At 38.4% G+C, this 12,099-nt stretch overlaps 1 protein-coding gene across 3 annotated transcripts in view; it reads left to right on the top strand.

Moving 5' to 3' along the window:
• The window catches only part of MTUS1 (microtubule associated scaffold protein 1), a 98,135-nt gene that overhangs the window by 67,529 nt on the left and 18,507 nt on the right, over window positions 1-12,099 (top strand). For 2 of the 3 annotated variants that reach the window (XM_063310467.1, XM_063310466.1), the window contains 2 exons: window positions 1,596-1,813; window positions 11,056-11,122. In XM_063310467.1, coding sequence (XP_063166537.1) covers window positions 1,596-1,813; window positions 11,056-11,122 — 285 coding nt within the window. Of the gene's footprint in view, window positions 1-1,595; window positions 1,814-9,936; window positions 10,211-11,055; window positions 11,123-12,099 lie in introns of those variants that run through there. The other variant, XM_063310468.1, reaches the window with a different exon arrangement.

Below are 12,099 nucleotides of genomic sequence, written 5' to 3'. Positions count from 1 at the left end.
TTCTAATTAATTCCTTGTTCTTATCCAAGCCCTAATTTAGCAGAAACTCAGGAAACAGACAGACTAGGGACATTTTACTTAACATGTGCATTCCCTATCTAGAATTAATGTATTCCCTGTAATTAGGTGAATGAAGCCAGTTAGGGCCAGGTTGACCATTAATCATATAAACTGAATTCACTTTTGAGTCCTAGCCTCCATCTGTGGGAGCCTTGAATCTAGCCTCAGTGCTGCACTGGGGTTTCACAAACCAGACTGAATTTTTTCATATGATACAAAACTGGAATTGTGTCTCAGCTACACCCTGTATAATAGTTGGGCAGCAAACTTGGTATCAAACAATTTAATAGCAGCATTTGTCAAGTTGATAAGAGTATAAAAATTCAAAGAATAATTCTGCAAACGCAATCCCAACCTTTAGCTTGTACAATAATATTATACAGCACAATAAAGCTTTCTTCTTCCCTGTCTAGACACAACATTGTGTAAGACTCTTACCAAAAACATGAGATGAAATCTATTATTGCTCATAAGAATGTTTCTTGGGAAATAATGTGGAGGTAAATCTCCAGTAAGAGTAAAGTTCAAGTACAGTAAAGTTCAAGCAATCTCCTTCATCAGAAATGTTTAAATTACTAGAAAAGCTACATCTTTGATGTGAATAATGAATGCTGTATAACTGTTCATAAAACTGAAAAACCCATAATGCAGTTCTGAAATTGTAGGAAGGGATTTGATGGTGTCATCTCTCCCACAATCCATGTTGTGCCATATTTTGGATCATTATGCAATGATGTTACATGGACTTTGGATACCCTTGATGTCAGAAACTGTATTTCTCCATATAAAACTATGAAATCATTGCAGTGTTTAAAGTGTTGGATATGGGCTGGGGAGACCCAGATGAAAATCTTGACCATAAAACTTAACTGGATGTTTTCTTAGTCTCATTTACTGCATAAGGTACTTATTTTGGGGAAGGGAGGGAAAGTCTATATGTAAGTTGCCTTGAACTGTCAAAAGAAAAGGAGGAATAGAAATGTAGTTAAATAAATAAGCTCTAGATAAAAAGATGTCTGGCCTTATTTGGAAACATTTTTTTTCCAGTATAAAACTCTGATACTCTAAAAAGGACAATAGCTACATTTAATTGGAAGCCCTTCTGTTGGATATCAATATTAAGGCAGTAATTATAAAAGTCATCAAGAGCGTAAAAGCACCCATGGAAATGCTTACTGTGCAAATTGCATGCCGAATATTCCTGCAGTATTGTCTAGAGAAGGGAGTGCATCTGCAATTTGTCATATTTGAGATCGCAGCATTGCCAGAAAGGCTTTCCAATACTCATTCTAAATTTGTTAAAATAGAAATGTGTGAAAATAGGATTTTAGTAGATCAAGGTAATTGATAGGATTGAATATTAATTGCAGAGGATAGCAATGAATTTTTTAATGAGTCTTTAGAGACTTGAATTTGTGAGTTATTTTCCTTGTAACTATCAAAAGAATGCTCAGACATGGAGCCGTGAGTGGTTTTGATTTGTTTTATTAATTTGTACCGTCTTCATGATCTCAACTTCTTTTTCCCTGCTACAGTTGGCCAGGGTAAGCAGAAGAGTCCTAAGAACTCATGTCCGCAAACCCGAACTTCTAAGGACGTGCATGCAGCAGAAACAAAAACACATGAGTTGACGCAATACAAAAGAAAATGCGAAAACCAAAGTGGAATTATCCAGCAGCTGAAGAAGTGTTTGGCAAACAGCAATCGGAAATTGGAAGCGTTAGCTCTTGTGATCCAGCACTTTCAGTTTGAGGTAAGGTTTCATTTTCATACACGCTTTATTTATTTGTTTAAATCTAGATGCAGGGGAAAAACTCCAAAATAAATGAGAAGCCTAAACGAACAGTGCACTAATGCAAATTATATTTCCAGGGGTATCTGGATGTTGACTTTCTGTCCCACTTCATTTGCTGTATATGGACATGATTGCCAGGTTTGGAATTCCTGAATGGATTAAATTTAGGTCTTGCTCAAGCTCCTTGTTTCAGTAGTTACTTAAACTACCAGGAAAGGTATTGTTCAAAGAAAATGCTGAGTTCCAAAACACTACAGGTGCTTCTGATTTCTGTGTGCTCTTTCAGTCACCCTCCAGAGGCAGGAGATGGACAAGGGGACATTTCCTGGGTTCTTCTGTGTTTCTGTTATTCAGTCTTCTGTTGGGATAGGAGCAACCCCATGTGCATATTAGAATTCCCAATCTGGTACCCTCCAAATACATTGGCCTAGAATGATTTAGTTATTGGTTATTGGATTTATAGCCTGTCTTTCTAGCTATTTGATAATTGAAATGCATGCCACAGTGAAGAACATACAACATGGAAGCAAAACTGCATTATTGCAATCAAAATCCAGATTATAATGAAACACTAAAACAAATATATAATAAAAGAGTGGTGGAAGCAATTTTTTTTACCAATTTCCTAAATACTGCGGGGAGGCCAAACACATCTCTTTAAGGAGTGCATTCCACAGCCTGAAGACTGTGTCTGAAAGCCAGATAGTTGAATCTGCGGTAGTGAAGGCATCTTCAGAAGGATTTCTGATCTGAGTAGCTGGGTGGGTTCTTAGTGAGAGAGGCAGTTCTGCAGATAGTCAGGCTCTAAGCCGTTTAGGGCTCTATAGATCAACAGAGAACTCTTTAGTTGCATAAGGTACATTGCCTTGAGTTGTACAAAATAAGGGTGGGATATAAATTAATTAAATAAGTTTTAAAAATTAACAAATAGCAATACTTTGATTTGTTCCTGATATGCAGCTGGCAGCTAGTACAAAACTTTCAGTACAGGAATCATATGATCCCTGTACATTGCACTCACCAGCAGCCTAGCTGCTGCATTTTGCACCAGTAGCAATTTCTGGACGTGTTTATGCAACATAGAGTGTATTACAGTAGCAGTCATGGTATGGATAGCTAACACAATGTCTAGCTCATTCAAGAAGGATTGCAGTTGGCAGATCAGCCATAACTGTACAAACACACTCCTTGTTACGACTGCTGATTGCAAATCCAATGACAGCTGAGGATCAAGAAGCACTCCCAAATTGTGGAAGTACACCTTGAACACTGGAACCCCCTCCAGAACAACTTCACCTCAATCCTAGAGTCCAGCCTTTTCCTTACCAAGAAGCAGAAGTCAAATCAGATCAGATTTTCCTTATCATTTGTTCTCATCCAGCCCATAACAGGATTAGGCAACATTCAGGGATATTAATTGCTTCCTTGGAGTTAGAAGGAAAGGAGCAATTGCCATGCTTTCAGGGAGTTATAGTATACTATACCTGGAGAATGTATATGAACATATATGCACATCTGAAGTCTCTGAAGAAAATATACTATTGAGAGCATGGAATATTTCAGTGTGAATGCAAGCAGTCTAGTTCACAGCACATGTATGTTTAAAACAATATGAATTTGGAGATCCTTCCGTAAGGTAAAGGTAAAGGTTTCCCTTGACATTAAGTCCAGTCGTGTCCGACTCTAGGGGGCGGTGCTCATCTCCATTTCAAAGCCGAAGAGCGGGTGTTTGTCCGTAGACACTTCATGGTCATGTGGCCAGCATGACTAAACTGAACGCCGTTATCTGCCCGCCGAAGCGGTACCTATTAATCTACTCACATTTGCATGCTTTCGAACTGCTAGGTTGACAGGAGGATCCTTCCATGGGTGGTATCAAATGATTAATCACAACATTGAGGACTATAATTAAATGGTTTGTTGAGAATGTTAGTTGTATTGTAAATGAAATACTTCGCAGTTGCATGGTAGTGCAACTGAAGCACCTGCGCCTGAAGCATTAAAACAACTACAGCATGTCTCCTGGAAAGCTTTTTGTCACTCTTGATCTCAATTCAAATATTTTCCCTCAGTCTTTTTCAGAGACAAGCAAACTTAGATGTTTTTGAAGTGGTGGAAACCCATTATTTCTTGGTTTATGAATGAGAATGAGCAAGCACTGTGTTTCTGTAAATGCCAGTTTAAATACTGCATCGGTTATTCTACGCCTCTGATGAAGCTGCAGCTCGAGAAAGCTTATACCTTTTAACAAGACCGGTTATTTGGAAAAGGTGTTATTAGACTCCTTCTAACTTAACGTTGCTTAGTATCCACTTCTGGTATCTTACATTGGATTTGTGAAAGTGAGGTGGGTAAAACAATCAGTGCTAAGATCTAATGGAGGTTTGTTCATGTAGGACGTGGTTCCCTTTAACCTTGAACCAGAGTGTTGCCTCTTAGTAAGTCACAACTTACTAATTTTAAAAGCTAGTTGTAGCTTTTCATTTAAATCAACATGCCAGTATCATGATACTGTACATTTTAAATCTATTTATTTTTCCCAGAAGACAATATCCCTGAAATAAAAACAATATTTTAAACAATATTTTGCCCTGGACACTATTATTACAGAAGTCAGTACATCTGTCTGCTTGACTACTTGAGTATCAAGAAGAAAACTGTTCAGGAAGAGTTACATTTTTTTTAAAGATTCCGGAAACACTCGTTTAAAAAGGGCTTTCTTACGTTACTGTGTCTTCAAAGGAACAAGTGTTGAACCTTCTACATAAAAAGGTGATGAGGTCATAGTGCTGCACTAGTGACACTTCGGTTGTCATGGTAACTTTGATGTCACAGGTTTTTTTTTTCATTACCTTGATCTCCGGGGGAAAGATTGAGGAAGGGCCATTGTTGCTTAAACATACTCTTTTAATTAAATCATGGCTATAAAACTGTCCAAATGTAAATGCTTGCTTCCTTGAAAAATCCTTTTAGGAATATATAACAGCTTCTTCATCAAGGAATTGCAGAGAGCATGGGTCTGGCTTTAATCTTGAAATTATATATGTCAGACCTCTGAGATATAATATTAAAGGCCCATGAATTTATTGAGCTATTCAGATTTCATCATATCTACTTCATCGATAATTGTTTTACAATTCATGGGTTGCAAACTTGCAAAACTCTTCCATGCCTTGGGATTTGATCAATTAACCATTTTGAATTTCATATCCAGCTACAAGAAAGAAGTGGTAAGTCTTCTGCAGTGATTGTTTTTTCATTTTAAAAGAGATACCAGAGTACTCATTATAAACTAGGCCATTCTTGCATCTGAAAGCCAGTTTTTATTCATATTTTTCAACCGTGTAAAGGAACAATAACATTCAGTGGTTTTCATACACAGAAACATAGAAATCTGACCAAACCTGACCAGTTGTTGTTTAAGGATCTTGGACAAGTACACATGTAGTTTGCTTACATGTGATAATACTGTTTTCACATGAGGAAGAAGAAAACTAATAGTTGTTCTGTCTATTTCTATGATGCATTATCTGGTGGTAGAATGTGTCATGAGTACTGATGGTGAGCAGGAGGGGGCCCCTATCCAGGGGGGAAAATGCGTGTGTAGTACTGAGGAGTTGAGCAGCCATTCAAAGAGACACAGAACAGACCCGCCTTGACTTTGGGGTTTATCTGTCTGGGTTTTTCCCACACTTCTTCAGTTTGTTAGGATTTTCTGTCTAATGTAGCAGTAATAAACACTAGAGACCTACTCCTCGTCTCAGTGTGGTTCCTGGCTGTTAGGACAGAATGTTTCACTATATTATTGTACAGTTGAAGTTGAATAATAACACACAGCCAGTAGCAGTGAAGCTGTAGGAATAATGCTGGGTTTCCTTCAAAAAGGGTTTCCTGTTGCCAATGCCATTTTTTTCTTGACAGGATGTGAAGAGTCTTAACTCATCCCTAGAAGATGAGTCAAGCCCATCCCTATCCAGTAAGGTCCAGCAGATTCAGTAAAAATAGGTAGAAGTATAACATGGGAGATAGTTGGTTCCAGGCATGGGAAGAAGGAAACGGTTTTGAGTGGTTTTGGATTGCTGATGTATGATTCCCTTTAACTAGGAATGAATTCCTTCTTTAGTTTGTTTTGCAGAAAATGTCCTACAGCAGTGTCTTTCAGACACAATACCTTTTGTCATTCCATTGACCTATAGTTACACTCTAGTATTTTTGTCTGTCTATCTAATTTGTCACCACCCATCTCCTCCCACCAGAGGGAGATAGCTGTATGGGTTGAGGACGAGGTTACTTCTGTCTCTAAAAATGAAGCCACTTAATGAGCATTTTTACACCTCCTTGCAAATTGATGCACATGGCTTTGCATGGGAACAGCTGTGAGATTTCAGATGAAATTCATATTTTGGATGTCAATGACTGCAAGATTTTCAGTACAATATGTTGATATTATGTGAGAGAGTGTCAGCCTGGCTGTTCTAGAAATGAGAACCAGTTCTCTACTACCCCCTATAGGAATAGATTAGGAAAGGACTATAAAGTGGAAGGTAGGTTTCATCTGTTAAAGAAATAAATGAATTTTAATAACAGCCTTCACACATTAAATCGGCATCTTATAAAAATTCAATGCACTATTATGACAAACTGACACTCATTTTTTATTCTAGTTGTTACAGGAAGTAGTGATACTGTCCTATAATGAGCAGGGCACAACACTAATTTGGATTGAAACATCCAAATTAAAATTGGAATAAATTTTCCAGTTTTCTGGAAACCTGCTGATCTTACATTTTTTATTCTTGTCCTCATAATTAAGCAAATCAGACTTAAATGACCAGGTTAGACATGTGTAAGAAAAAATCAAGAGAAAAACACTGAAATCTGGTTTTGTTGTAATTTTGGTGACATATGAAGAAATCCGCTTTGTTGTTTCAGATTTTTCCTCTCCTGTTTTCCTTTAAAAAACAATTTTTTAGACATACTGCTTAAAGCAAATGCAAGTAATGACTTTTAGGGCTAAATCTGAATTATTTTTAATTATTTACAAACTCATAATTTTATTTATGTAGTGTATTTATTTAGCAATATTTATTTACAGTCCCAATCCACAGACACTGGGTAGTGTATGTATGTTAAAAAATAATATTTTATACATAATTCCATCATTTCTCAAGGTGGACTGCAGTTTGAATTTTTCTAATGTGTGAATACAACAAACTTTAATACCATCCCTAATAAAAAACTATAAAAGCACAGCTAAAGTAAGACTGTTGTGCTTTTATTTGTATGGCTGTATCCCATTTGCTTATTTTAAATGATTTGCCCTCTGCTGTGAATCTCTTAACCCGTACAAGCAGTATAGTTTGGTTGTGTTTTATTTATTATATTTCTCAATTGCCTAGTGACTACAGTTCTCTGGGCAGTAAACAAATCAGTTATAGATAAGCAAAAGAATACAAAAAGATTTTTTAAAATAGCACAGTTATTGAAATAAATTATCAGCCATGATAATGTTGTTACATCCCTAGAGCATCTCCCCAGGCATTTGAATGGCCCTATCTCTGTTGTCTTTGGGAAAATCTAGGAAGACTTAACCGTTGGAACAAACTCTGAAAAGCAGAATGAGGTGTTTGTGCTCCTAGTAATGGAAATTATTTCAGTTGCGGGGAGGAGGATTGTGACTGATTGTTGGATCTTATATTGTGATTTTATCATTCTGGTTCATTGAAGGTATTTTGTTTTGCTTGAATCAAATTATGGAAGGGAAATTGTATGCTGCTCAGAATCAGCTGTGACTGGAGCAACCTATATAAACCCTGTAAAATAATGAACTGATAGTGATATACGGAATCACATGCTTCCATTCCTGCTGCATAAGGTTCTCCTGTACTTGGTATGATGTCAATAATGAAAGGAGTAGGTGGAATAATTCTCTCCAAGAGAACCTTTAAGCTGTTGAGAATTCCTTCCCCTTGATAAGACACTTACTTTTAAAATGAAGGGTGATCAATTCTCAGGGTTCTTTTTTAAATCCACCTCACCTCCCCATAGTCCATTGGGTTGGCATACTTCCTTGCTAAACAACCCCCTGGAGCTTACTGTTAAGTTCCCAGTTATTCATATCAACCTGTGAAGCATTCATTTTCACACTGCTCTCTTCTCTGCAATGCCTATATTTTTATTTAACAAATATTTTGAGGGGCCCTTTAACTTTTCTTGATTTGGGCTGCTCAGATGATCCATCCAATAGCTACTGATGGGTTTGATTCTACATTGGTTTCTTTGGCCAAACTCTACTAATTGGTTCAGTGATTTTTATTATCTTACTTGTTGGCCTTCTAAATAGCAGGTCCTTTATTTTAACAAATTCTTCTCAGCCTAAGAAATGGAACTCTGTTCCTAAAACAATGAGAATTGTTACTCTTACCTAGAGTTGATAGGAGCTCCTGGCTAACTAATCAGTTTATCAGATAAGTGGATTTCTCTTATTGTTAGTTTAAACTAATTTGCAGTTGAATAAATATCTCAAAAATAACAAATATATTCTCAAGGTGGAGCTTTCTCTCTTGTCTATTTGCAAGGTAGTTCCTGTGTCTTGAATTCAACTACCATATTTCCTTGTATATTTGCTACTTCTAAATTATTTAGACTGTTAATAATAAAATAAGGATATGTAGAGTTTAGAGTATGCCCACAATCCTCCTTTGCACATTGTAATCTATGTAAATAAGTCATCAATATTCTTGTTTTAATGTTGCTTATATATTCCTGGGGAGCGGAGGAAGATAAGACTGACTTATTCCCCAAATAACAGGAAGTTTTATGGAACCTCAAAGACTAATTAGTTTATATTGCATAATTTTTCATGGATCACAGTGTGATCTGTGACAACCTATTCAAACAGTTCACAGCCAATAAGAGCCCACTCTGTTTATATTAATAGCCCAAATGTGATTGCAGGAGCTCCCAGGCTTTGCAATATAAATTCTGATTAGGTATGCAGAATAAATACTGATGCAATATAAATCTTGGATCTGAAATAACAAGTCACCATGTTAGTCCTTTAGAGAAGGAAAAAGATTCCACAGTCACAAGACTATGTTATCATGTTGGTCCTTAAGAATTATCAGGCAGGTTTTGAAACTGAAGAGAAAATGGCTAGGTTTCCATATTATGCTGAGTCATATCCATCCATCCATCCATCCATGGTGGCCAAGTTCACCCATTAACCCAGCCAGTAAATGCAAGGCTGGATCTGGGTCCTGGTTAGATGCCTCGTGAGATCAACTTGAGGCTGTCACCTTCTTTGTTTTCTTTTGTGCCCTCAAGCCAGTGTTGACTCCTGGCAACTGCCAGGACAAATCCCTGCAGTTTTCTTGGCAAGATTCTTCAGAAGAGATTTGCCATTGCCTCCTTCCTGGGGCTGAGAAAGAGTGCCTGGCCCAAGGTCACCCTGCTGGCTTCATGCCTAAGGCAGGACTACAATTCACAGTCCCCCAGTTTCTAGCCTGGTGCCTTAACCACTGGACCACACTGGCTCTGGTAAGGCTGTCACTTACCATTTGCAAAATGGGCATCATCAGTCAACCTGAAGCAGAGAGTATCTATGGAACGGAGGCTAAAATATGAGTGAAGGTCTCACTGCGTCTCTTCATGTTGCTCTTTTTACCTCCAGTGTCCCAATGGGAAGCTCCTGGGAGCATGGATATGTCTCTTTCACTTGCTGTTGTGTACTTGGTAGTGCTGCATGACAAGCATACAGCCAATTTTGGCAAGGCTTCTTTTTTTCTCTCTCCAGCTCACATCATGTCATTTCCCCACCAGCCTTTCTAATAAATTAAGAGTGAAAGCCTGGAATAACTAATTCAGAAAAGCTAAAAATAAAACCCATTATCCATAGAGGTGGTCAGGAGGATGTTTTCTTCCTCCCTCCCTCCTCTTCTGTCCCCCACCCTCCCAGGCTTTGTAGCCACTGATATTTGAGTAAGTGGCAATCGATCTTAGTAATGTCTGGTTCTCATTTTTCAGAAACGAAAGAGCTGTAGCTTTAAGTAATCACTGGCTGCTTGCGCCAAGTGCAGAGGCTGCAGTGAGTTTGTCTCTGTATTGGGAGAGACCAGTAGAAGGACTACGGTAAACTGCAAAGCATGATGAAGTCAAGCTGAGGCAGTGGCCAATGGAGTGCAAGCTGGTTGTGAGTTAAATGTGGCCCAACCAGTTTGTTTTGTGGTAGTGCTTGCCACCTGTACACTCCTGCCTGCGTATGCTGGGGACCGAAAACAAGCTGGGGACCGAAGCTGTACAATGGGCTGCTCTAGCAGCAAACTGTGCTTGTATTCTCCGTGTGCTGCAAAAAAGGTAATTGGTGTTTGTTCTATAGTGTTCTTCTGGAATAATGACAAGGAGTTTTGGACAGTGGCTTGCTGCAAGCAAGGTGAAAATGCTTCCCGCAGCAGGCAGCCTGGATTTTGGGATCTCTGCAACATTGTGCTCTCCAAGCAGGGATTGCATCAAGGAGGCAAAGGGCCCACTGCCCCTTGTACATTCTGGCAGGGGTGGGGGGCTGCTTGGTTCTTGTCTAGTTGAACTCCAGGGCGAGCTGTGTTCTGGAACTTGTTCAGTAATTGGAAAAAGGCAGAAAAGCAGATGGCTTGTTTTGTGATGTTTAAAGTGCACCAATATTAGCATTAAGAAAAGAACAATCCTGTTAATGTTTTGACTGAAATCTTGAGACACTCTGTATTGCTTCTAAATTTTGTAATTGGACTTTATCAGCCTGTATAAGACTCCACATTCAGTGCTTCAGGCTCTATTTACCTTTGTTACAAAGTACTTTGCACTTCGTTTGTCACTTTGATCCTCAAAGTTATGTGTAAGAGGTCCTACAAATTTGTTGAATACAGTTAGAAGATGTTAATTTAATTCTTAGGGTGTCCACCCTTAACCTGAAAACTAAGGTCTTACTAACTCTAGAGTACTTAACAAAAGGTGAAAACCTTATTTAAACGCATCTGCTTCCTTAGCTCAGAACCATCTGTGTTTTTCCAGTGTTAAAAAGCTGTTGTCCTGGATGATTCATACCTTGACATCTTTTTCCCCCCATCTCTTGTCATTTGGCAGATAGCCTGCAAATGTAACTACTGGAAAGTGTCTTTCTTTTTTTCAATAACATTGTGTGTCTTTGTGCTTTGTTCTTCCCACAGAGAGAGGAAGTGCTTTCCCAGCGTAAAGAGTTATCACTAGAACTTCTCAACCTGCGTGGAGAGCTGGGTAAGTGTTAATCCATGCTGCCCTTCTCCTTCTCATTCTGCAATACATGCAGCAACAAGGCAGGGTCATACACAACAGGTCATAGAATTGAATCAGCATATTCAGACCCTCCTGCTTCATTCGTTTCAAATCTTTGTGGACTGCTTTTCTCCAGAGTCTTGGTTTCATGACCCTGAGTTCATCTGGCCTCCAGATAACTGTCTCTGGAAACATGTCTCTGGTGGTCCAAACCTCTACTGTGGGAAGGTGGGTGGTGAGAAAGGCTGTGAAATTCACATTTTTCTTTTTTGTTGGTTTAAAGGGTATAACCGGCATTATTTTCCCTCTTGGCAATGAGGAAACAATGGTAACATATGCTGTATTTTATTCATTGTGGTGTATCACACAGAGCCTGTTCACAGTAAACTAAAATGAACAAGAAAATAAGAAAGCATCACTTATAGTAAACAGATTAAATGCTTCAAGGAAGAGAACCATAAGTACTTACAATGGTCCAAAATAAGATCCAGCTTAAATGTGCCAAGAGGAGCTTTACATCTTAACAAGAGCTTTAGCATATTTAACATTAAATCATGAGCTGGTTGTAACATTATGGTTAAGAGAGTAAAATGGGGTTCACTTTATATCTTACCTCTCTGCTGCTTGTTATCTGGCCTAAGGCAAGCTGCTGACACTTAATTCAGCCATCTCTGTAACAGAGCTGAGACTGGCCTACTTTATGGATTAATGGAATGAGTCAATGAGATCATGTATGTGAAACACTTAAGCAATTTGCTCTATAAGTTGATTGACGCTCAGCCCATGAAATGTGATTGAAGTCCCTTTTTCATTTCAGATATTTTATTATGAGAATAGTGAGTACCACAAGTTTAATGCAGGGCAATGTTTTAAGCAGCAGTTGTATTTTTTCACCATTGTTCATGTAGCCTTCTCTAACTTGGTGTCTCACTTCATGTGGACTATAATTCCCACCACTT

The sequence above is a fragment of the Candoia aspera genome, chromosome 8, assembly GCF_035149785.1.
Source record: "Candoia aspera isolate rCanAsp1 chromosome 8, rCanAsp1.hap2, whole genome shotgun sequence".
Taxonomy (NCBI): Eukaryota; Metazoa; Chordata; class Lepidosauria; order Squamata; family Boidae; genus Candoia; species Candoia aspera.
This window is presented reverse-complemented; position numbering and strand designations above follow the sequence as displayed.